Source organism: Mytilus edulis, chromosome 3 (assembly GCF_963676685.1).
Source record: "Mytilus edulis chromosome 3, xbMytEdul2.2, whole genome shotgun sequence".
Classification (NCBI taxonomy): Eukaryota; Metazoa; Mollusca; class Bivalvia; order Mytilida; family Mytilidae; genus Mytilus; species Mytilus edulis.
The window spans coordinates 86,667,009-86,693,814 of NC_092346.1; the positions used below are offsets into that span (position 1 = coordinate 86,667,009).

General features: G+C 34.5%; 1 protein-coding gene across 1 annotated transcript; it reads right to left on the reverse strand.

The window, feature by feature from the left end:
• Positions 1-311: 311 nt before the first annotated feature.
• LOC139515471 (degenerin-like protein del-10) lies at positions 312-25,767 on the reverse strand. The gene is made up of 9 exons (XM_071305044.1): positions 25,587-25,767; positions 13,047-13,208; positions 12,494-12,603; positions 10,589-10,770; positions 7,123-7,276; positions 6,197-6,253; positions 4,101-5,616; positions 3,587-3,678; positions 312-589 (listed from the first exon to the last, which is right to left on the reverse strand). The coding sequence occupies exons 1-9, from the start codon at positions 25,733-25,735 to the stop codon at positions 420-422; spliced, it is 2,592 nt and encodes an 863-aa protein (XP_071161145.1). The 5' UTR covers positions 25,736-25,767; the 3' UTR covers positions 312-419.
• Positions 25,768-26,806: the final 1,039 nt, after the last annotated feature.

Below are 26,806 nucleotides of genomic sequence, written 5' to 3' on the forward strand. Positions count from 1 at the left end.
TTATTTTATTGTTCTTTTGCAAGTATTTATTTCTTGACCTCAATTGACATCCAAAAGAAATATCTGAATTAAAGTAAATACTATACACATCAACTTTTGTTTCCATCAATAGTCTAAATACCATAATTAAAATATGATTGAGCTAAAAAGGCCATATCGCAACGAGAGCTTATTCAAATATTTTTACAATTTACAGTATAGTTTAAAAATCAGACAAAAGGTCCTTCAATAAACTAAAATTCAAGTCTAAAGCAAATTATTTATTTACAAATAAAATTCAAACACTAAGATAACGTGATAAAAACTAAAATCGTTTTAAAATTTATACAAAATAAATTAAAATATGAAATATCCATGAACACGGCATCGTTAAAGTAATAATTATTCCAATTCATTTTCCCAATTTTCCCATATGCATCTCAGGATGTAGTACTGTCTGTTTGGTGTAATTTGTCACATTCTGCAACCAGTATTTCCTTTGAATTTACCTTCCTGGTCTTGATCACGTTAATCCAGATCAAGTCCAGTAATTCACAAAGTGACAATAAACTAGCGCCAAGAAACAATCCCATTGAACCTCCAATGTCACCTGAATAATATACATCAGCAATAAAATAATATAAAAAATCACTCAAACATAATATCTCTATAGACAGTATGTATAAAATTCATGGACCAAATTTGTTAAATATAACAACATTTTTTTCTAAAAAATAAAGGATTAAAGAATATGTGTAATGTTTCATTAGAAAATAATACAAAGGCAAAAGTGTAAAGATAAATGGTTTTTGTGAATAAATAAGTAGAGGCTCTAAAGAGCCGGTGTCGCTCATCTTGGTCTATGCGCATATCATTAAACTAAGGACACAGATGGATTCATGACAAAATTGTGTTTTGGTGATGGTGATGTGTTTGTACATCGTACCTTACTGAACATTCTTGCTGCTTACAATTATCTCTATCTAATGAACCTATGAATCTATTCCAGTAGTTAAAATCTTTTGTAAAAATTTACAAACTTTACAAAAATTGTGGAAATTGTAAAAAAAAAATGACTATAAAGGGCAATTACTCCTTAAGAGGTCGCTTGACCATTTTGATTATGTTGACTTATTTGTAGGTTTTACTTTGCTGTAAATTATTGCTGTTTATAGTTTATCTATAATATTTTTTAAGATAATAACCAAAAGCTTCAAAAAAAATAAAATTACCAATTCAGGGCAGCAACCCAACAACAGGTTGCCTGATTAGTCTGAAAATTTCAGGGTTGATAGACCTTGACCTAACAAACAAATTTTCCTGTCAGATTTCTCTAAATGCTTTGGTTTCTGAGATTTTAGCCAAAAAATGCATTTTACCCTATGTACTATTTTTAGCCATGTCGGCCATCTTGGTTCCCAAGCGGGGTCATCGGACACGTTTTGTAAACTTGATACCCTCATGATGATTGTGGACAAGTTTGGTTAAATTTGTCTCAGTAGTTTCTGAGAAGAAGAGTTTTGTAAAAGATTTCAAAAATTTACTATAAAAGGCAATAACACCTTAAAGGGTCAAATGACCATTTTGGTCATGTTTTCCTTTTTTGTAGCTCTACCTTTGCTGAACATTATTGCTGTTTACATTTTATCTTTATCTAGAATAATATTCAAGATAATAACCAAAAACGGCAAAATTTCCTTAATATTACCAATTCAGGGAAGGCAACCCAACAAAGGGTTGTTCGATTCATCTGAAAATTTCAGGGCAGATAGATCTTGACCTGATAAACAATTTCACCCCATGTCAGATTTGCTCAAAATGCTTTGGTTTCAAAGATATAAGCATTTTATCCCTATGTTCTATTTGTAGTCATAGCGGCCATCTTTGTTGGTTGGCCGGGTCATCGGACACATTTTTAAAACTAGATACCCCAATGATGATTGTGGCCAAGTATGGTTAAATTTAGTCTAGTAGTTTCAGAGGAGAAGATTTTTGTAAAAGTAAACGACGACGGACGCAAAGTGATGAGAAAAGCTTACTTGGCCCTTTGGACCAGATGGGCATAAAAGGAGAAGATCCATTTAGGGACTTACATCCAAGCTTTAATATTACATATCTATCAAATATGTTGTTAAAAACTAAGGTAAACAAACAGATAACTGTTCGTTTTAATGAAGCTGTTGAAGATATTCAACACATATTTTTGGCATATTATTAAATATCAGGTTTATGGTGTAAGCTTTGTGATTGGATTTATAACCAAACACAAATAATAATTCAATTAAATAAGCATATTATTTTATTTAGAAATTTAGGAAAAACAAAGGCAACAGTATACCGGTGTTCAAAGGTCATAAATCATTTGAGAGAAAACCAATCCGGGTTACAAATTTAAACCGACGGAAACACATTAACTATAATAGGAAAACAAACAAGAATGTGTCCATAGTACACGGATGCCCCACTCGCACTATCATTTTCTGTGTTTAGTGGACCGTGAATTTGGGGTAAAAATCTAATTTGGCATTTGAATTAAAAAGATTATATAACAGGAAACATGTATACTAAGTTTCAAGTTGATTGGACTTCAACTTCATCAAAAACTACCTTGACAAAAAAACTTTAACCTGAAACTTGCACTATCATTTTCTATGTTCAATGAACCGTGAAATTTGGGTCAAAACACTAATTTGACATTAAAATTATAAAGATCATATCATAGGGCACATGTGTACTGAGTTTCAAGTTGACTGGACTTCAACTTCATCAAAGACTACCTTGACCAAAAACTTTAACCTTGATGCGGGACGGACGGACGGAAGGACAGACGGACGAACGGATGTACAGACAATAAAACATAATGCCCATCTACTATCGTAGATGGGGCATAACAAACTACAAGAACACCAAAGAGGGAAAAAAATAACGCTAACATACAAAAAAACCGAACTATTTTGAAACAACTGTCATATTCCTAACTTATTAAGGGACATTTTTAGAAAAAATGGTGGGTGGAACCTGGTTTAATGGTTTGGCAAAATCCCCCGGTAAAACAATGTTTAACAAATATCGCTGAAATGACAACATGGCAAAAAACAGAACAAATACACACACCCATGATTTCATTGAGTAACGAACAAACAAGTAATATGATAGCAGACATAATATGCAAACTGCTGAAAAATAACGAACATATTTCATCAACGACAAACACCAAAGGATATAAAAAATAGTGACGTGCTAACGTAACTAACATGTAATCGCGAATACAATTATTTTCACAAAACTCGTCCACAGAATTCTTAAAACAATGATGTTATGAAAAGGCAATTTTATAATAATTTGGACTTCAAACGATAACACATAACAGACTATTAAACCGAAACCGAAACCATTACAGAAACAAAATTATTTTTTTATTCCTGTAAAACTTACCTAATTTTAACATTTTAAAAACAATGACTCGGCAAACACTTTTACAAACTAGGCAAGCAAGCCCGACAAATCATGAAAATTACACGCAGTACGAAAACACTTGTATTTCTGTGATATTTTTTGTATCTAGTTAAAAGACTTCTTATTTTTAACAAAAAATATTTCTACTCACAGAAAAGTGAAAATGTATCGAAAGCCACTTGTTGAGTAATTTCTTCATAGTTCATTTGTCTGTAGAAAACGTCGATTTGAGCAAAGTTCTCCCTGTCGAAACAAATTGTTATATGGTAAGGACTTACAAAATATTTCAAATTCTATTGGGTTTCTTTATTTCCCGTCTTTCAGTTTTCATGAAATTTTTATGATTTAGTTTAACCTTATTAATTATAAACTACTGGCATTGCACAAAAGACTACAATGTACACTAATGTGTAATGCAGGCGTTACAAGGTAGATCTCGGAGCGGAGATACAGGTGCAATACATTTATCAATTATATATCTGTTTCAGTCTTAGAGTCATTTTGGCCAACTTTGTCGCATTATTTAACTCATAAAGATACATTTTAAACAAATATTGTGTCGCTTTAATTTGGTCCTAAAATCCCCCGTAAATAATGCCAAAAGTATGATATTGTTGATAATAAACGGCAAAATAGAATTAAATCTGCTCCATGCATGTGCTCACCTGATGTACTGTGCATCTAAATTTAATGTGCTCAAATATTCTTGGAAATATGCAATGACATCATCAGTTGACTTTACAAACTCAAGTCCTTTTTCTCCTACTATGTCGTAAAATTTAACACTTTCAATATATTCGGTGTAGTTGTTCTCAATTTCTATAAGAACGTCAGTGAAATTTTGCAAAAACTGGACATTGCCTGTGTAATTATAGTAAGTGAATGAATCTTCATCTTCTGTAACAGTTTTATGAATCTGAATAGCTAGGGATTTCATTTCCACCAAAATATTTCTCAATGCAGATTCCTCTGTTAGAAGTTCGAGCAGCAAAGTTTTTAAATTTGATGTCCCTTGTAAAATTTCACCTGAAGTGAAATTTTCGGCGATTTTATATTTTAAACCGTCCCCATCATGCAGATATTCGTGGACTAAGTGATGACCTACGTGAATTGGTTCAAAAAGTGTTTCCTCCACTGTTTCTATCTTTGTGTCAATTGATTCAATATTTGTCGTTGCTGATACAATGACATCTTTCAATCTATAGCAAGTACGTTCGAATTCATCTTTCCTTATTTTCAATACATTCAAGGGGTTTTCTATAACTTCATTATATACAAACTGTCGAGCATTTAACCAATTTTCTATAGCTGTTTGAAATGTTTGTATAGATGTTTCCAAATCAGAAGCATTAACATTACGAAATAAATAAGACTCATTGTTTAATCTTTTAAGACTGTTTAAAACGTCAATTGTCTCATGGAGGTGCATTTTATACATTTCAACAGTATCATTATTCAGAATCAACGACTCTTTCAATAAGTGTTTGGGAATGACATATGCGTTATCCGGCTTAGGTAAGTTCTTGTATTTGTAATTAAAAATCTTTTTACCAGTGTCGTAGCCTTTGATAAGTCTAGTATAGTTCGAAATAGTCCTTTGGATTATTTCTATCCTGTTATCTAAGACGTTCTGTGTATCTAGATACATACTTTCTCGAAGAGACGTTTTTGACATATCAAGATTTTGAAGATATTTTATTTTATGCTCAATTGATAGAATATACTCTTTGTATCCTAGGGCAACAATATGGGCATGACGTTCTTCAAAAGCATCCCTGTATCGGACAAAACTTTTAAGTACAACATACTCTTGATATTCAAATACAAACAATTTCCATGCACAGACGGATGTGAGATGATCAGACTCTTCTTCCAATGAATGTTCCACTGTGTGAATAGCATCATGCAGTTCATTTTCAAATAAAAATTCTATTTCTTCAAATTTTTGTTCAAAATCTTCTGCGACTTCGTGCAGCTTTTCAAATTTTACATGGTCCATGCGGGACGTAACTTCCTTCGCTTGTATCAGCTTCTTTGCAAGACTGACCGAGTTATTTTTGTTTAAGAATTTGTCGATAGCATACTCTGATATGGTTGCATAAGATAAATCGGTTTCAAAATCATGCATTGAACATGGAATTGGACAATTACATGATTGTTCAGCTAGTGACATAAATGAAGCTAAAAAATAGAAAGAATTGTAAACTGATTGACCCCTATTAAGCATAAACTGGTGTGGTTTTTTTTATTATTATTAAAAACGCCTAACATCTCAAGCGCTGTGGCTTTTGTATCATCTTATATTAAATTAATCAAAATGTTGTTATATTTGACTACTGTCGTATAAATGTTGATATGAAAATTATTAAAGACAGTCGTATGACACGGTCTGGCTGTATTGAGTTCCTGGGTAAAAGTAATATGTTGGAAGTTTTCTTCCGGTTGTACACATTGAACTTTTCGTGTCGTCACGTTGCTTTTCCATCGTCGTAATTGCAAACTTCTTATTCATATAGATAAAACTCTAACATTGTAGGGAACCTTTGAGATATATATATTGGTGCTATATACTCATATATACAAGACAGAGAAAGGCAATGTCTACTTTCATCTAATATATGATATGATATAGTATGCTTACTGTGGTTGTTATTTTAATTATGTTTGCAACTGTAGGTATATTTTCAATCTCATTTATACATATCATGATTATGTTATTGTGATATTTCTTTTAGTTATTTGTATAACATAAAAAGCTTACAAATAAGTTGTTCTAAGCAAGTGTAGTATTCATAGATGTCGCAGATTTCTGGTTGGCCTGTAAGTGAAAATATAAAAGAATTAAACATTTCAGAAAAAAGGGAATAAAGTTGCAATATCATTGAATTCAATTGAATTATTAATGTGAAAATTACACATCAAATAATGGGTTGCAAGAAACAATGACATTAACATATATGCTATTGTATCAAATTACATATGTCGATGTTTTGGAGGTTTAATGGGTTTTAATATATACATTAGTAAAATGTACAGATACAAAGACATAAATGCAACAGTAGTATACCGCTGTTCAAAACTCATAAATCCATGGACAAAAAACAAAATCGGAGTAAAACTCATAAATCCATGGACAAAAAACAAAATCGAGGTAAAACTCATAAATCCATGGACAAAAAACAAAATCGGGGTAAAACTCATAAACCCATGGACAAAAACAAAATCGGGGTAAGTGTTCAATGGTCTTTGGTTACCAATGTGACTTGTGTACGTTATTGTTAAATAAAATAACGTCCGCAATTGTGTGACATTAGTGTAACCAGAGAGAATAGGGATGACAATTCTTCAATCGATTTTAATGTGAAATACCATCAATCATTTAATTCTTTACAAACAACTATTCTTCCGAAGAAATAATGTAGACGATTCACTAAGTACAATGGGAACATTTAGAAACAGTCATTCGAACAACGGCCATGACCATGGATATTTTCGTTAGCCGGGAACAGTTTAAAAATCTTAAATGTTGGTTAGCTGCTTATTCACAGTCATCAAAGATCGAATTATGTAGATACAATACAGGTATATGATTTTTACTGAACTGATATGTCGCTTTAGTTTATTAAATCTGTTTTTAAAGTAAGTATAACAGAGTGGAAATGATGCCATTGAAAAGAAAATGCCTACCATGTTTATGTGGCATATAAATATGTCTACAACCACAGGTTTCTTCAGCTAATGTTGATAAACAGTCCATTTTACAACCAATTTTGGAATACCTTTCCAAATATTTAAGGTCTCTTTCGCTACATTTCCCGTGTGGCTCGGGTAAGTTGTTAACCTTAGTAAAAGCAATTAAATATATATTAACAAACAAAATAAAATAAAATAGAGAATCGAAATGTTTTAAAGAGACAACAAGCCGACCATAGAACAAACAACGGCATAAGGTCGCCATTAGGTCTTCAATGCAGTGAGAAATTCTCACACCCGGAGGCGTCCTCAGCTGGCCCTTAAACAAATATATATATATCCTAGTTCAGTGATAATGGACGTCATACGAAAACTCCAAATTATACACAAGAAACTAAAAAAAATAAAAATCATACAAAAAAAGACTAAAAAGACCACAGGCTTCTGACTTAGGACAAGCGCAAAAATGCGGCGGTGTTAAACATGGTTTTTTTATATATATATCTCAACACTCCCCCTATAACCCTAGCCAATGCAGAAAAGTTATGGCATAACAATAGTCCGAGTTCGATGATAGAAGAGTGAAAAAAACATGTTCTCTATAACACATATTACCTTACATTATTTTACAAATGATTTGTTTCCCCACGATGCATGTGACAATATGATAGTAATAAGTCTATTCCTCAGACCAACCAGTGAAATGACAACACACACCATAGCCGATTTTTTGGAACAAAAATGAATGAAATTAAGAAATTCATTTTAGATGTTTTTGACCATTTATGTGAACATATATCTAGAACTTGGAGGTGCGATAGGAACGCTGAAGTGCGATTGTTTTCGCTGATGAGTAATGGTCTAGTTTTGAATCAACACCTGTGTAATCATTATAAAACTAAGTTTCTGTTATATAGATTTGCATTCATTTTTGTCCATATTTACCTTTTTTGTAAGCCTTGTTGCCTGTTATGTATGTATGTATATGGTTGGTATAAAAGTATCGTATAAAAAGAAAATTCATCATGAATTTTGTTAAGCTGGTTTACCATACGAATTAGGATTTTAAGTCGTAAACTGTTTTTATATATGTCATTTCTCAGTACCCTTCTTATATTAAAGTTTAACCGATAGATTTAATTCATACGGTGTTTGTAACATTTGGAAAATAAGAATACATTTCATATCATGTACTATGCCTTTTGTTGCATACTAAAATGAGACCATCCTTTATAATGATTTTGAAGTATATCACGATTGGTATTTCCCCATTATTAATTTGCATCATGTTAAAAGAGGGACGAAAGATACCAAAGGGACAGTCAAACTGATAAATCTAAAACAAACTGACAACGCCATGGCTAAAAATCAAAAAGACAAACAGAAAAACAATAGTACACATGATACAACATAGAAAACTACAGAATAAACAACACGAACCCCACCAAAACCTAGGGGTGATCTCAGGTGCTCCGGAAGGGTAAGCAGATCCTGCTCCACATGTGGCACCCGTCGTGTTGCTTAAGTGATTACAAATCCGGTAAATAGTCTAATTCGGTAGGTCACATTCATGAAAGGGAAGGGGATTGTAGTTACGACGTAAAGAACATATCCGATATCATTTATGAAACGGTTATTCCATAACGGTCAACCAACTCGTGATGGCGTCCGTAAAATTTACGAAGGGATGATTTCAACTTAACCATTTGGAACTCTTGGTTTAATAGCTTCCTTGTGAGCAGTAACCCTCTATCAAGAAAATCATGATAGGAAATGCAAGTACAGGAATATCGTATCAATTGGGAGATATATACCCCGTATGCAGGTGCTGCTGGAATGTTGCTACTTAGAAATGGAAAGTTCACAATTGGAAAGTTGAAATCATCTCTTTTGTCGTAAAGTTTTGTTTTCAACCGACCCTCATTGTCAATTTCTAGATGTAAGTCAAGATATGAATACGACTTAACTGTATCTGTAGTATCCTTTATCTCCAATTCGATGGGATAGATGCGTTCCACATAGTCACCAAATTTTGAAGTGTTTAGTGAAAGAACGTCATCTATATAGCGGAAAGTAGAGTTAAAGGATATTGCTAACTTATTATCTTTCTTCCTAAGAAGTTCCTGCATGAAGTCAGCCTCATAATAATAAAGAACCAAGTCGGCAAGTAGAGGGGCACAGTTTGTTCCCATTGGGATGCCGACAGTCTGTTGAAAAACACGTCCTCCGACCGTTACAAATATGTTGTCAATCAAGAAATCAAGCATATTGATAATATCGGTTTCAGAGAATTTTTTGTTTGAATCAGAGTGATTCTTTACAAAGTATGATTTATCCCTCCCTAAGACAAGATACTTGTATCTACGTTGGCCATTCTTTTTTATGAAGCAAAGTAATACCAACTCTTTCAATTTGTCTTTTAGTTTGGAATTAAATTATAAATGCAATCAAAATAATACATACAAGACGGAAGTTTATCGTTTTAATGTTTTTATTACGTAAAAAAAGAATAACCTTTGTCTTTAAAACCATTTTTTCCGGAATCCGTCTAGTCTGGATTTCATATTACCCGTCACTTGTACAAGAAACAATTAACGTGACGGTACCCAAATTGCACCTATTTTGACAGTTTTTTCACCTACGTTTTTTATGATAAAGACACAAATATCCATTCTGTGTTGATTTTGTAGCCGTATCCTTCTTTATTATATAGGTACACCAATTCTATTTTTAATCCCTATTGAGTCATAGAAAATTGGGTTTGAATCGACCTCCAAACTATCCATGATTCCGTAATGAGGAGTACCTAATTTGCATCCATGCTTAAATTCGTATCGTCAGAAGTCGAATAACAGAGCTTTTGTTTAATTTCTTCAAATATTTTGAACAATTGGATATAAGTCCATGCTTACTTTTCATTTTTTAACAAATGGATGCTATAGTAACATATTGTTTTTGCTTATTTTAAAAAGATGACGTTTTGTTGACGTTGCATGGCGACGTTTTTGTTCATTTTACCTTTGCAGTAAACACTTCATCTGTAGATAAATACTGTGCACGTTTTGTGTAAATCTAAATATATTTACCTATGTTGAAAGATGTGCATAGTATCAAATCATAAAATTACAAATTGTTTAGTCTCTAGAAAATCTTGTAAGATTCCCTCTGCTATTTTTGCTAAATTGGTGCAATTTGGGTACCGTTACGTTAGGGTTGCATTAAAACAGAGAATCGTCTCTTATTTTTAGAAAATGTAAAGTTGGTTTTTTTATGAAATTCCAATACCTATATTTAACTCTATATTTTCTAAGCCGATTTAGTACTGTCATATTTTCTAAAAAAAAAAAAAAAAGAATCGGTTTACTTTTTAAAAGTCGGTATATGTTTTCTAAAGGGTGTTAAATGGCAATATTATTATCGTTGATTTTTTTTTTTTTTTTTTTTTTTTGTTCATATGTACCTCTTGTAGTTTTACCCCAATGAAGACATGTGAACCAATTGATACAGCTTGTCCTAAATCATGAACCATAGGAATATCGGACCCATCATGCAACAGGAATTTTAGCCCAGCAGAATTGTGAGGACCAGGCATATACTCATTCTGTTCAACATTTAGTTTTAACCGTAAACCATTCTCCACACCTGAAATAAAATTATTCAAAATCCTTTGTTTTAAATTTATTAAACCTTACTTACCATTGAATAACATCGTATTCGTTTTATTTACGTTTATACTGTAAAATAAGTAAAGTGCCTAGCGAATGGGGCCCTCACCAATAAAATGGCTGAGAACCGAACTTCTGAAAACCGTCGTTGAAAATAATTTGGAAAAACCATATAAAAATAATAATATGGTATACATGTAGTCGTTACCCACTACAATATAAACACTAACAATTATTTAACTGAATAAAATAAATAATTGACCACTATTGTATAAAACAAAACACCTTTTAATTACGTTTCAGAGAAAAAAAAATAATGTCGAGAGATTGGTATTCTGACTTGGAAATGAACACAGGAATAAGGAAATATGGTATTAATGCCATTGAGACAACTATATAGACCAAAGGATATCGATACAAGTATACTTATGGCAATGTAGTTGAAATTTTGTTTTTCGATTATTATAAATCGCAGTTTGTACCATTTCTTTTAAAACACAACTAAATGTGTACATTTATTCAGATACTTTCTGGTTCTTGATATACACATTTATCATTGTAATGTATAACACAACCCACGACGCCTTACGTAGAACATGGTTTTCCATTGGCTCCATCGTCTGCAGTGTACGGTTTTATATAATAATAAGGAGTTGTGGTATGATTGAAGTTTGGACAAATAACATTAGTTTTGAAAGATTTCGGATCACCGTATGGACTTCAACAATGATCAAATGTCATCATATGGTAAACAATTAAAGGCACCTGTAAACAAAAAAGGCAACAATTCAAAGAAAAAGTAAATTTGCCTCATACATGTGCCGATACAGGAGTACATGCGGTTACTAAAAGCTACTTCAAAGTCTTATGTCATCTCGTAAATAAACAAACCCTGTTCTCCCACAGATATATTTTATATGACATCTAATTTCAATGAACGAATTATATTAAATTCTTAGCAATTTGTTTACATACAAAAATAATTAAAGTTTCAATTTCTCACTTGGAATATTTAAGAATTGAATGCTTCTTTTTGTAATTTCATTGGGGTGTAAAAGCGTTGACCGAGGTACTTTTTGTATGAAGCGCAAAAGCACTTCATTCTAAAAACGTGCGCACGATCAACGCTTTTACAACCATATGAAGTTAAAAAAAGAAGCATTAAATATCTATAATAACATTTTTTAGTTAGGATCACGAAAACACGATTTTTATCAAGTTGTTATCTAGTTTACCTTTAAAATTGAGAAAGGAAATGGGGAATGTGTCAGAGTGACAACAACCCGACCATAGAGCAGACAACAGCGTTATTTACGGGACCTCCTGTCATCCTGAGTAATGAATTTTATTGTGTATTGAAGTTGATTAATAGGGAATAACGCGGGTTTGCAGTTGGCACATCCGAATATCGTATTATAATGAAACATACCTCTAAAGTTATTATTAAAGTATAATTCGGAATATAATTCCCCTTTTTGTATCAACAGCTTTATTAATAAAAGTTACATTTATACTTCATTAAGCTTGTAATAAGGTCACACAAAGCTTTGTATTTTTATTTAAATCTTCAGTTCCAATTCAATATTTTCTTTTGGCTTCCCAATATTAGGTTCAGGCTGTTTTCTGTTCTATGGTCGGGTTGTTGTCTCTTTGACACATTCCTCATTTCCATTCTCAATTTTACTCAAAACAGTATTTACCTGGTGATGAAACTGACACATCTTTTTTATTCCATGTATAACAGACTCCATGGTCTGTCAAACTGATTTCAAAGTCATCTGGTCCGCACTTATTACCTTTCCAAATGCATCTACAATGCATTAATGATTAAAATCAACTATAGAAAGGCCACACGAAATTGTATACATCGACTTAGGGACGTCATATAGTTTATTCACTGACCCCCCTACCCCCTCTTAATTTGTTTCGGCAAAAATTGATTTACCAATAAGGATATATATAAAATCGATGTCAATTAAACAAATCTTGCAGTAGTTTTGACCCCCAACCCCACCCACCCAAAACTATTTCATTGATTTTTTATGTCGTCCCTAAGTTGTTTTTTTTTTATCTTTATTTTAAATTAATTTTTTGTGTTATGTTGATGTGCTTCCTTGTTTTCTTGAAAAGAAAACGTTTTTTCAGGTTAATTTCAATTAAAATCGATGTGAACTGTATTTCAATATATAGAACTACTTTTTGCATGGTCCCAATTAAAGATTGAAATGTATTATTTAAAAAATCTTATATTACTCAAAAATTAAATCTTCTTTTTGATGAGCTGACGAAAGATAAAGGTTCTCAAGTGATATGTTTCCTCCTTCTTTCAATATAAATGTAGTATTTACTGTCCCATCAGACGAGTGCATGGCTTCTAATAGACGATACCGCCCGAGATCTGCAGCAAGACTTGCTCTGTTGATAAAAAAAGAACAGGTTCAATGTTTTTATAATATGTATAGTGTAGTCTTAAAGACTTTCACATACCATTGAAGTACTACGTAAACACATGACAGTTCCAAGATGGGAAATAGCTTCTAAAGTCAGATCATTATTAGTCTTTGACATGGTCATGTCAGTACCAGAATCAGAACAAACAAGACAACTTTAATTTTAAAATTATAAATTCCCCCACCTTATCACCAATATGACAATTTCAACTGCATATTGGATACATTTTCAACCTCATTCGGGTTTTAAGAGCTTCCAGCTGCTACCCAGACTCAAAATCGTCACCAGTGTCTGAGCAGAAAGTTGATGAACAAGGGTTATGTAAAAAAAAACGTCTCGTCCTTTCTTTAAAAAAAATCATCGGTAAGATTCCGAGACCGTGTTAATAGATATTTTCCTTATCATCATAACAAATAATGCATGATGGTCTTGAAGTTAAGATTCTATGAACTGACATTGTTTATCGTCTTAAATACGTGTTATAGTGTTTCTTTTTATTTGTTTATGTATATTTCTGACCTTTACTGTTTACTTCATTTTTGGAAATATTCTTTTACCTTGGCTAGGTATTTTATAGATGCCACCGTTGTGTGATTGTGCAATAATCATTTTCTGTATTCTTGCCATTTAATTTTTGCTTATGTGCTTTGTCTATATAGTGTTTATGTACCATTTTGTTTTTCTTTGTTGGCATAGTTATTTGTTTTCATAGTGATAAAGATAATAATATAATATTCACTGCTATATCCTAATTTATGACATTTTTACCTATAATTTTTGTTTTACTCATATATTTTTATCCTTATAATGTAATTTTATGCGACTGTCAAACAAGTGAGAGGTTAAGCTAGCTATAAAATCAGAAGTAATCCACCATTTGGTTCATAGGTAAATGCTTGTACCAAGTCAGGAGTATGACAGTTTGTTCCTATTTTATTTGATCTTTTGATAAAGTAGTTTCCGTTATGAATTTTTCTTGGAGTTTTGGCATTTTTCTTATACTTTTTTTCATACAAAACGAGAAATAACATCAGATAAATATCGGGGAATTTAGTGCTTGACAAAACGATTCTCTATGGATGACTGAGCGGTTTTTTTTTGTATTTTTGGTTTGTTTTTTTTGTTTGGTTATATTTCGTTTGAACGTTTATCCCATGTGTCTACTTTTATTCAGACCGATGTATTAGTGGGTAAACTTTTACTAGTTTATATATTAAAGTCATACATTGTATGAGACTTCATATAAAAAGCGATGCACGTTTTTTGTAACTTCATGGTTAGCTTTCATTATAAATTTTATGTACATATACATTTTTCTGAAGAAAATTTTCTAATTTGTCCAAATTTAGAAGACATTTACTTTTTCTGAATAGTACTTCCAGCTAACGATTCGCCGATATGTTTTACGTATGCAGTGTCCTCAGCTTGACCTTTCTCGTATAAATCTGGTGATTGCAATTACGCAAGTGTGAAGGAGAAAACAAAATAGACAGAAAGAGTCAATAAAGGTAAACATCGCTCCGTAATTGAAATTATCTTGATGATGGTATACACATGTTAACCAGAATATTCATGTTTCGTTGTTGTTTACAAAAATGACAATCGGTAACTTCGACCTCAAAATACGGATATCAATTATCTGCCATATTTCACAACACTGACCGAGTGAAATATTTGGTTGACGATTATACTAAATTGATGCGAAAAAATTGATAAAACCGTGCACAGAAGACTAAGTTCGCGATATATATGTATGCATTAGTTCAAGAGTTGGCTTAACCCTATTTTTCAACAGTTGATCGTTTCATATCACTTTAATATAATTATAAATTATATATATATAAAGCTTATTTGTGATTATAATTAGTTATCAAAGGTAATTTAAAACGCCAGACGCGCGATTCGTCTACATTGTACTTAAGACTCATCAGTAACCATATTTTTAATTTATTTATTATCATAGATCTATGCAATTACATACATCTTTTCTTTCAGGCGCGTAGCTCCCTATACGCCAACACGCAGTTGCGTGCACATCGATTTGACATGCAAAATAAAATTGCAAAATAAACATTTATAAATTAAATGTTTAAAGGAAACACATATGTTGTCACTTTTTTAATTGATGAAATGTCATTAAATAACGGCATTTGGTTTCAAAATAGAAGTTCTATTGGAGATCATGACAAAATCGGACAGTATTACTTGTATCTCATTACAAGATTTGAATTTATTATACTCAGTCTAAGAAATGTAATTTCGGAGCACATTTTACAGAGTACGGTTTATCTGTTTGGAATGAGATGTACCAATCGGCATTAGATTTATCAGGACCCTTCGATATCGTTGAAAATATGACACGGCGATGTGTTCAACAGACTACCAGAGCCAATCACCCTGCAAACACGCCAAAACAGTATTGGAAAGTCTCGTTATAATTTCCGTTTATAGACCATATGATAATGGAACTGGAGGGTGTAGTCACGTCTGGTATTAACAGAAAATCGCTTCTTTGTGCCGTATCTGCTTCTTCGTGTTGTAGGAAATATAACAAACTAACAAATCTCAACATTGTCTGAGACATACGAAACTGACCTGGTATGTAGTTTTGACGAATTCAATTGGGAGGTCGCTCGATGGCGAATACGTACGTTGCATGGTTTATAACATCTCGCAAGTGCTACCGTGGAGATCTATCAGTGTACTAGTCTCTTGAAATCAAATGTACGATCAACAATGCACAACTACTGGTTATCATCGCTAGCATTACTGCATATTCATCGGCGTTTCAGTGTAAATATTGACAAAGTAATAGAGAAGTTCGTTTCTGCCTAGACCCGAAGAGCAGATTTTGGACAATTTTGAGTAACTTCTGTATCAGAAAAATGTGTAGTTTATGTTTTCAATTAACCATGATTTACTCTATTCAGAAGCTTTATTAATAGTTTTACATTCATAAATTGTTTATAAGTCCTATCTACATGTAGCTCCTCTTTCAACTGTCCTTTAACCGAAAACCGAAAAAAAGGGTAAAAGGGTCCCAAAAATTTTTCTTGCACATTGTTTTTTTCTAGTGTGATGAACATGGTTCATCAGTTTTATTTTACTAGGGTTCATCTTATTTCTTTTATTAAGCTGAAACATTGTTATACGAACTCGTTATGTTTGAAAGTTGAACAGTTGTCTACTTTCGATTTTGTTTTGTTTACATTGCTATGGATATTTATAATATTTAGAATCAGTAACGGACCGGTCGTGGTTAGCATACCCGGAAATATTCCGATCGGTAGTCGTAAACATAAGGGCCGTCTTTCAAACGTTTTAGCATTAAGGGTTAGGTAATTATAAACACTCAAATGAATAAGACATATGGTATCGTCCAAATTAAATGGTATGGTCCAAAACCTTAGTATATAAGCTGATGTGCTGTCAGAACAAGGGTCGCTTGATGGATAATCCAGACGCCTTAAAGAAGGGAAAAGGTAATTATTTACACTTTATAAAAGAATTAATAGAATCTGAATAAGAATCTATCTGCGTACCTGAATAAGGTTGCAGGAGTATTAAAGTTGTATTTACGCACCGGGTAATAGGTGCATAGGCGACTGTGCGGAAATACGTGCACTGGTTAGGCAGTGCACAGGCTGAATAAGCCAGATAGTGCACAGGATAGTAGCGCATAGGTAGACATTAGCAAGGTTTGGAATAGTGCACAGGTTAGCACTGGTTGTTGCTTAACACAAGGTCTGTTCAAAGACAGCAACACGTCCCACAAATTGTTATTGTGTGTCAGAGGCAAAAGTTAACAAATTAAAGATAAAAATATAAGAAACGGTGCAGCTTCCAATATCCAGGGGTAAACTTTGGTACGATACCCAGAAGTCACTACCCCGAGTACGTGACATAATTTTGGTGGCAGCGGTGGGATATTGGCAAGTGCACCTATACTTGATTAAACATGGACGATTTACAACAGCATATAAGTACGTTAGAGGAAGATGTAAAGCAAAAGATAGAAAAGTTGAGACAAACTCAAAATCCTAGGTTTTTGACACCACAACACTCTACCCCAAAAGAGCAACCTAGAAACCTGACAGATTCTGGTATTGCTCAGACGAGGCGCACGGATTTCGGCGATGTCACAGAGCGCACAGTCCAAACACAGCTTCAACGAGCTGATGATGCACCAACATTGTTTGGACCTTACGTAAGTGAGCACGAACAGGGAGCCCGCTCTAAGCAAGGGCATTACAAAACAACTAGCGCAACGCCCGGTACCAGTAGCGGAGGTTCAGTGGAGATTTCTCCTATCTTAATACATAGCCAAAGGAATGCAAAACAGGCTGTCAATAACCATGAAAACGTACGCACGCCTGGAAAGAATACGAGAAGAGAAATAAAAAAACTGGCCAATTATGATGGGTCTGGCGAATGGGTTGATTTTAAATCGCACTTTGAAGCATGTGCTATCATCAATAATTGGGACGAATATGAACAGGGGCTTTACCTTGCCGCTGCCCTTCGCGGGCACGCACAGAGTGTCTTCAGCGATTTACCAACTGATAAGAAAATGAATTATGAGACCTTAGTGAAATCATTAGAAGAGCGTTTTGCTCCGCCAAATCAGAACGAACTATACAGAGTTCAATTAAAGGAGAGACGCCAGCGCGCGAGTGAAACCTTACCAGAACTAGGACAAACTATACGGCGATTAGTAAACAGAGCATACCCACTAGCACCCACTGAAGTAAAAGAAACATTATCAAAGGATTATTTCTTAGATGCATTGCACGATAGTGAGATGAGGATAAACATTAAACAATCCAGACCACAAAACTTAAACCAAGCAATCTGTTTAGCTGTCGAACTTGAGGCGTTCTACAAAGCAGAGAAAAGACAAGATTTTGTAAAACCTCAGATGCGGGCTACGCATGCAGATAATATTACAGAAGAATTATCTAAGGACGATAAGTTTACAGAAATGATGGATTCGTTTACTAAGCAGTTAGAATCACTTCGAGTGGAGTTAAATGAATTTAAAAACAGCGGACAAAGAAACACTGCCGATCCGGAATGGAAACGGAATCAGCAATGTTACAATTGCGGTAAATATGGACATTTTAAGCGAGAATGTAGGCTACGAAAGCAAGGGGGCAACGGGAACGGTCAATACAGGAACCACGAGAATGGCTCTGCAAGGCCAGTACATTCTCGAACAAGAAGACAGCGGAGAAAACAAATCAAGCTCAATGTTCAAAATAACTCGACGACAGAAGCAGGGGCATATATAGACGTAGCTATAGGAAATATAAAAGCCAGTTTTCTCGTTGACACAGGCGCAACTGTCACTCTTATATCAAATAAACTATTCAATAGTTTGAGAAAAGAAGAGATGCCAAACCTCAATCAAGTGGTTCAAACTATTATGTCAGCAAACGGCTCTGAACTAAACGTTACGGGAAAAGGTGAATTTCACATCTGGATTGATCATAACGTATATTTCGCAGAGGCAGTAGTAGCGGATCTTGCTTTAGATGGCATAATTGGTTTAGATTTTCTCAAGAAAAATAGATGTCTGATTAATTTACAAGAAGAACATATGGTTTGCAATAACCAAGTGATACCACTGAACTTCACTGGACAGCTTGGTTGCTATAGAGTGTCAGTAGTTGAAGATACATGCATATGTAACAAAAAATTTGTTCCGGCGTGACATTTGTTCCGTTGGAACAAATTTCATAGGAAATATGTTCCATCGGAACTTATATCACAGAAAATTTGTTCCAGCACTATAAAATTTGTTCCGGAACTAATTTTTTAACTTAATGTAAAATAAGTTCCGGAACAAAAATCACAGCTCCATGAGTTTTGTTCCAATATTAAAATTTGAAAAAAAAAGTGAAATAAGTTCCTGTGATATTTGCATTTCATGAAATTATTTTTCAGGAATCAATGAAAATGTTCTGCTGGAACCTATTTCACAGAAAATAAGTACCTTTAACCTATTGCACAGCGAAATATGTTCTTGTTACACTTAAAAATTATATAAATGCAAGCTGGATGCTGTACTATCATTTTGACTATGCTTGCATGGGGGTACAGTTGCAATTATTGCATGACTGTAGGATGAAGATAAGAAATAAAAGCGATGATAATGTATAATCATTATGTGTATCTTCTATGTATATTTTATCATTTATGTAGTATTCAACCTCCTTGTTTCCTGTTGATCTGTCATGTGTGTTCTAATCATACATGTACCTAGCTGTGGTCATTGCACAGTTTTAAAAGAGTGTGTCTTTTGTTTCTTTATGCCTTTAAAATAATTGATCAGTTACATTGTCCTTTTCAAATTAGTACAAATGTTCAACTTTAACTATAATACTTTTTTTTCAAAATTACTTTTATTTTTATTTCTTATTCTACTCTTTCCTGGTTCATAAGTGTCATTTTTAGTATTATTAATTGAGAATGTTATTAGACTTTTGATTTACTCAACAGGATCCAAATTGAATGTTTACACTTATTATTTATTACATTATCAATATAATACATGTTTTTATAATGACTCACTGATGACAAGTGCTCAGTATATAAGATAACTTGTTTAACCAGTGGAACATATTTCATAGACGAGGAACTTATTTCACCAGGTAAGGAACAAGTTTCACAAATCCAGAACTTATTCCACCAGGTAAGGAACAAATCTCACAAACATGGAACTTATTTCACTAGGTAAGGAACAAATTTCACCAACCCAGAACTTATTCCACCAGGTAGACTGTGGAACTTATTTCATAGAGATGGAACAAATTATATGGAAATTGTCTGTGAAAAAAGTTCTCCCAGAACAAATTTCATGTGAAATTACACTGGAACTTTTTTCACAGGAACAAATTTTGGCTCACACATACAGCCAGGTACAGAAGCTTTGGTCCGGGGTCACATTAACGAATATCCGTCAACAAAGAATGAAGTAGGCTTAGGAATCATTGAACCCTGTGACAAATTTGTAGCAAAGGACAGTGCCTTAATGGCAAGAACTTTAGTTAAAGCCTCAGAAACCGTACCACTGCGCTTTATGAATGTATCGAATGTAGTGAAGATAATAAGAGCTGGGACAATTGTGGGAAATATAAGCCCTATCCAGGACGTGATAAGCGACGACAAAAATATTACGGAGATACATAAGGATCAGAACCTAAGAATTGAGTTGCAAAAATTACTGAGTAATTGCAGCGGAAATCTTAGCCAGGAGCAAAAACGTGGAGTTGAAAATCTTCTCAATGAATACAAAGATCTTTTTGCAGCATCCGACAGGGACTTAGGTAGAACTAATTTGGTACGCCACACCATAGATACAGGAAATAATGCACCAGTAAAACAACCGCCTCGCCGCACCCCCATTCATATGCGAGAGGAAGTCGATAGACATATCGATGACATGCTTGAACGCGGAGTAATTGAGCCAGCCGACGGTCCATGGTCGTCTGGGATAGTACTGGTAAAGAAAAAGGATGGTACTACACGCTTTTGTGTTGATTATCGCAAGGTCAACGATTTAACAGAAAAAGACGCATATCCATTGGAGCAATTGTCCGGAAATAAATGGTTCTCTACTTTAGACCTTTGTTCGGGATACTGGCAGGTAGAAATGGCAGAGAAAGATCGCCCGAAAACTGCATTTGCCAGCCGAAGGGGACTGTTTCAATTTAGACAGATGCCATTTGGCCTGGCCTGCGCGCCGGCAACCTTTGAAAGATTGATGGAAAGGGTATTAGCGGGACTACAGTGGAGTATATGTCTAGTTTATCTAGACGATATAATTGTGGTTGGAAAATCGTTTGAGGAAATGCTCGAAAATCTGCGATCGGTTTTTGATCGACTAAAGGGAGCTGGCCTTAAGCTCAAACCCAAGAAGTGCACACTATTTTCAAAGAAAGTTAACTTTCTTGGACATGTCGTCACTGAGGAAGGTGTAGCCACGGATCCAGAAAAGATAAAGAGCATAAAGGATTGGCCCATTCCAGTTGATGCGAGCGAATTACGTTCATTCTTGGGTCTCTGTGGATATTACCGGAGGTACATAGAACATTTTGCAAAAATCGCCAAATGTCTCCATCAACTAACAGAAAAAGGACGAAAGTACTTATGGACAGAAGAATGTCAGGAAGCTTTTCAAGCCTTGAAAGGAAAACTAACTAAAGCACCCATTCTTGCACATCCAGACTTATCTAGACCATTCATCGTAGACACTGACGCAAGTAATAACGCTATCGGAGCTGTGCTATCACAGGAAATTGATGGTAAAGAGAGAGTCATTGCTTTTGGAAGCAGAACATTATCAAAAACAGAACGGAAATATTGTGTCACTAGAAAGGAACTCTTATCAGTAGTACACTTCGTCAAAAGTTTTCGTCATTTTCTGTATGGCCGAGCATTCATCGTTCGAACGGACCACAGCTCATTGCAATGGTTGTTAAACTTCAAAAACGCAGAAGGACAATTAGCAAGATGGCTTGAAGTGTTGAGTACATATGACATGAAAATTAAACACAGGCCAGGAAGTCAGCACCAGAATGCAGACGCGTTAAGTAGGATACCTTGTAGACAGTGTGGATATAGCTCTGATTGGAAGGCACAACAACTTGTACAGACAGTGTCATCAAAGCCCGATGAATGTGAAAGAGACAAGGAGGACGACACAGAAATATCCCTCAAACATCTTCAAGACAATGACAAAAATTTGCAAATTGTAAGACAATGGGTACAAGATGGGCACAAGCCTAACTTGAAAAATCTAGGAGAGTACAATTATGTTATTAAAAGCTTATGGTCGCAGTTTGATGATCTGAAGATTCAGGATGGAGTACTTTGCAAAGTGCACAGAGACAACAACAAAAGTAGAGTGATAGTGCCCCTTACAGAAAGACGTCGAATACTTCAGCAGTGCCATGATAACAAGACGTCAGGCCACCTTGGCATCAAGAAAACGCAATCTAGAATCAAAGATAGGTTCTACTGGCCTGGTGTACGACATGACATAGTAGCCTATATAGCCGGTTGTGAAATTTGTGCCAAGAGAAAAGGTCCGAATAAACGACAAAGGGCTCCTATGCAGTTGCAAAAATCGGGTTACCCAATGGAAAGAATTGCTATGGATATATTGGGAGAACTACCCGAAACCGAGAGAGGGCACAAGTATATCCTAGTCATTAGCGATTATTACAGCAAATGGACGGAAAGCTTTCCAATGCCTAACATGCTTGCATCAACTGTAGCCAATATATTAGTAGCAGAGGTTATTACGCGTTTCGGCGTGCCTACTGTAGTTCACTCTGACCAAGGCTCGCAGTTTGAGAGCGAATTATTTCAGGAAATGTGTCACTTATTACAGATAGACAAGACTAGAACCACGCCCTACCATCCGCAGTGTGACGGAATGGTAGAGAGATTTAATGGCACATTGGCCAAAATGTTGACTGCTTATGTTGACGAACACCATTCGAATTGGGATTGTTTACTGCCCTACGTTATGATGGCATATAGATCAGCTCAACATGAGACCACAGGATGTACGCCTAATCGCATGATGTTAGGTCGCGAAGTTGCTACACCTGTGGACCTTATGTACGAGGTACCTGATTATTTAAAGAAAATTCCACAAAACAGATGGGCATGGGAACTTCAAGAACGAATGGAAGAAGCTCACCACTTTGTTAGAAAACACGTAGGACAGGAAATGGTGCGTCAGAAAAAGTATTATGACAAACAGTTAAACTGGAGCAAATTTAGGAGAGACGACCAAGTATATGTATTCTTTCCAATTCGAAAAGCTGGTCATTCTCCCAAATTCACATCTTACTGGCGTGGTCCTTTTCGAGTACTCAAAGAATACTCGGATGTGAATTATCTCATTAATTGTGGTAGACGCGGTCGACCACAGGTTATACATGTCGATAGAATGAGGTTGTGCAAGGGCCAACATCTGAGAGGAGAAACAGAGATGAATGAACTCGAAATTCAAGATGATGCTTTTGAGCCGGAAAGTGTGTTGCCCGAAATTTTCAATGAGGAGCTTGATAGTGCTGACAACATTGTTGATCAAAGTGATTCAAGGGATGAGTCAGGCTACGCAGGGCGTCCACGCAGGGTTACCAAGCAGCCGGCATGGCTTCATGATTTTGTTCGATAATTTGGATCTCATTGTTGTATATATATTCCTATCATGTATATAAATATAAAAAAAAATAGTAATGGAAAAGTGAAGGAATCACTATCTAAATGTTATTTTGTTGTATATTTTAATATTATGTCCGTCGGATGGGGACGTTAAATCCGAGGTCCCGTGTTCAAGGAGTACCACGCTTTGTGCACGTTAAAGATCCCTCTCAACAAGCTCTTTGAGTGGTCCATAAGTGGCCGGTTGTTAGGCAAAATTATTTCATACCGGTTTTGGCTTTGATATTTTCAGTGGTTTTCAAATGTAACATTTGGCTTGTTGGTTTTAAAGTTTAAAAATTGGTGGCTCTAAAATCTGTCAGCATGCATGTTTAAATATCAAAAAGTAAAACGTCTTGAGGATTCTTAGGATAAAGTTGACGTGTTTAAGTTGATGTCCATGTTTAACGTTTCCTCCAGTGTAAAGACAATAGTATACAGTTGAGTGGGAATCTTGTCATGTCGGGTAGATCATACATCTACGAGTTGTTCTAGTGGTTAGCTACTGAAGAAGTAACGGTTATAATTGTGGTTTTTAAATGGCATGGCTCGAGGCAATACCCGGATAGAGTTTGGGACTGAAAAATGTCCACTTGATGTAGATGTGCTCAATTGATTTCGATAAATGCGGGGACGCATTTCCTGGAGGCGTGGGTAATGTGATGAACATGGTTCATCAGTTTTATTTTACTAGGGTTCATCTTATTTCTTTTATTAAGCTGAAACATTGTTATACGAACTCGTTATGTTTGAAAGTTGAACAGTTGTCTACTTTCGATTTTGTTTTGTTTACATTGCTATGGATATTTATAATATTTAGAATCAGTAACGGACCGGTCGTGGTTAGCATACCCGGAAATATTCCGATCGGTAGTCGTAAACATAAGGGCCGTCTTTCAAACGTTTTAGCATTAAGGGTTAGGTAATTATAAACACTCATATGAATAAGACATATGGTATCGTCCAAATTAAATGGTATGGTCCAAAACCTTAGTATATAAGCTGATGTGCTGTCAGAACAAGGGTCGCTTGATGGATAATCCAGACGCCTTAAAGAAGGGAAAAGGTAATTATTTACACTTTATAAAAGAATTAATAGAATCTGAATAAGAATCTATCTGCGTACCTGAATAAGGTTGCAGGAGTATTAAAGTTGTATTTACGCACCGGGTAATAGGTGCATAGGCGACTGTGCGGAAATACGTGCACTGGTTAGGCAGTGCACAGGCTGAATAAGCCAGATAGTGCACAGGATAGTAGCGCATAGGTAGACATTAGCAAGGTTTGGAATAGTGCACAGGTTAGCACTGGTTGTTGCTTAACACAAGGTCTGTTCAAAGACAGCAACACGTCCCACAAATTGTTATTGTGTGTCAGAGGCAAAAGTTAACAAATTAAAGATAAAAATATAAGAAACGGTGCAGCTTCTAATATCCAGGGGTAAACTTTGGTACGATACCCAGAAGTCACTACCCCGAGTACGTGACACTAGCTACGCCCCTGTCTTTTATTAAAGTGTAAACGTTTATATTTCATTACTATTTGACAACAGTTTTCAATCATTTCATGGCACTTGGTATGTCTTTCTTTGAGAACGCTTGGTACTATTATCAACACATACAAATGTATAAAGAAATAAACACCAAAAGCAAATCGGTCAAAATTATTTTAGGTAAATTGTATTTAATGGTTTTTTACAACAAGCAAAGAGAACACGCGTTTTTCTTTCAAAACAAAAGATAATATATTACACCTATACAATGTGCCTGTCCTAAGCAAGGAGCCTCTAGGTTGCCGTTTATTTGTGTCGGTTATACTTTTTTTTCTTAAATCCTTTTGTTATAAATTACGCTGTTAGTTTTCTCATTTGAATTGTTTCATATTTTTATATCTGGCCATTTAATAGCCAACTATATATGGGGTTTTCTCCTTATTGAAGCTCGTACGATTACCTTAATTACTCATATCTACTTCATTTGAACTTTGATGGATAATTATATTAGATCTCCTTTTTTACAGTGTTGATTTAAAGGATCCTTATGTTTGAAAAAGGGGACCAATCTTTATATATGTGTATAAGAAAAAGCAACACTAACCAAGACATACATGATAATTACTTACTTGAATGCATTCTGGTTACACAGAGTAATTGCAGGAAACTTTAATGTTCTGTTAAAATTCATTTTCATGTTAACCGTCATTGGCCAGCTATAGTAGTACAACATACGGTCAACAATCTGGAACACTAGCAGTCCAAAGAATAACAACATCAGACATAACCATACGATTCTACAATAAATTGCAATACAATACATGTATGTACAAAAACAGGTATGTACATGGCTATGAGACAAAAATCATTTCCGTTTACTAAGGGTAACACCAGAAAAGCGAATGTATGTTTTTAAAATATTAGGTAACTAAGGTTATGACTCCCTCTGGCATGGTTGACCTTGAATGGATTTTGTTATTATATTTAGGTCCTTATAAAGGAGAAATAGAGGTTTCGGTTAAACGGAAATAGCAGGGGGGGGGGGGGGGGGGTATGTATACATGGTTAAGACTGTGTGTAGGTAAAAGATAGACTAGTGCGAAAATAAAACATACATCGTGAAAAGGTACCAGAATTATCGCCTATGTTTCAGTATTGAAGTAAAGACCATAGGTGGTAATTCCTTTGGTGACTAACAAAAAGGAAAGAAAACTACATAGCTTCATGTTCAATAAAACAAAATCAAAATCACATCTTTGTTGCTAAAAGGGGAAATCAACATGTATTAGTTTATGTCTTTGTGTATATACAGATCATCATCTATCAAATAGTGCAAAAAATGAAATAAATGTGGGAGTTGAATTAAAGTAAGTTCCTTAATGTCAAGAGATAATGACAAGTAGATAGATAATATTGAATATTCAAGATACATGCATACTTTTTCAATTACAGGATATATATAATCGTTGGTATTTAGAGACAGACTTTTTTGGGACGCCAACAAAAAACCAGAAACAGTACATATAGAATACTTGACAAGAAAAACTTGACAAAAATGAAAGCAAACTTTTCGTAAACATCAAATGTTAGTAAAATAAATGTATTTAACTATCTCTTGAATGTAGGTATGACTTCTAATATATAATTGCAAATGAATATTAAAAAAAAAAGAAGTTACCTTTTCAGTGATGAAGAATTGGATTCACCAATGAAACGACATCCGTGAATAGTTGTACTGTTACTAAACTCAGTTAAAACTTTCTTCAGACGATTCCCAGCTTGCAAATCGTGACTTATTTTCTTCTCTGTAATGTCATTTTTACTAACACTATTTACATTTTGTACTATA

Excerpts from the sequence above, each read along its gene's own strand:
- LOC139515471 (XM_071305044.1), bottom strand. The coding sequence starts at position 25,735 with ATGTTGTTATTCTTTGGACTGCTAGTGTTCCAGATTGTTGACCGTATG. Across the intron at positions 7,277-10,588 it reads TTGGGGTAAAACTACAAGAG|GTTAACAACTTACCCGAGCC; the intron begins GTACATATGAAC and ends GCTTTTACTAAG. Across the intron at positions 590-3,586 it reads CGATACATTTTCACTTTTCT|GTGACATTGGAGGTTCAATG; the intron begins GTGAGTAGAAAT and ends TATATTATTCAG.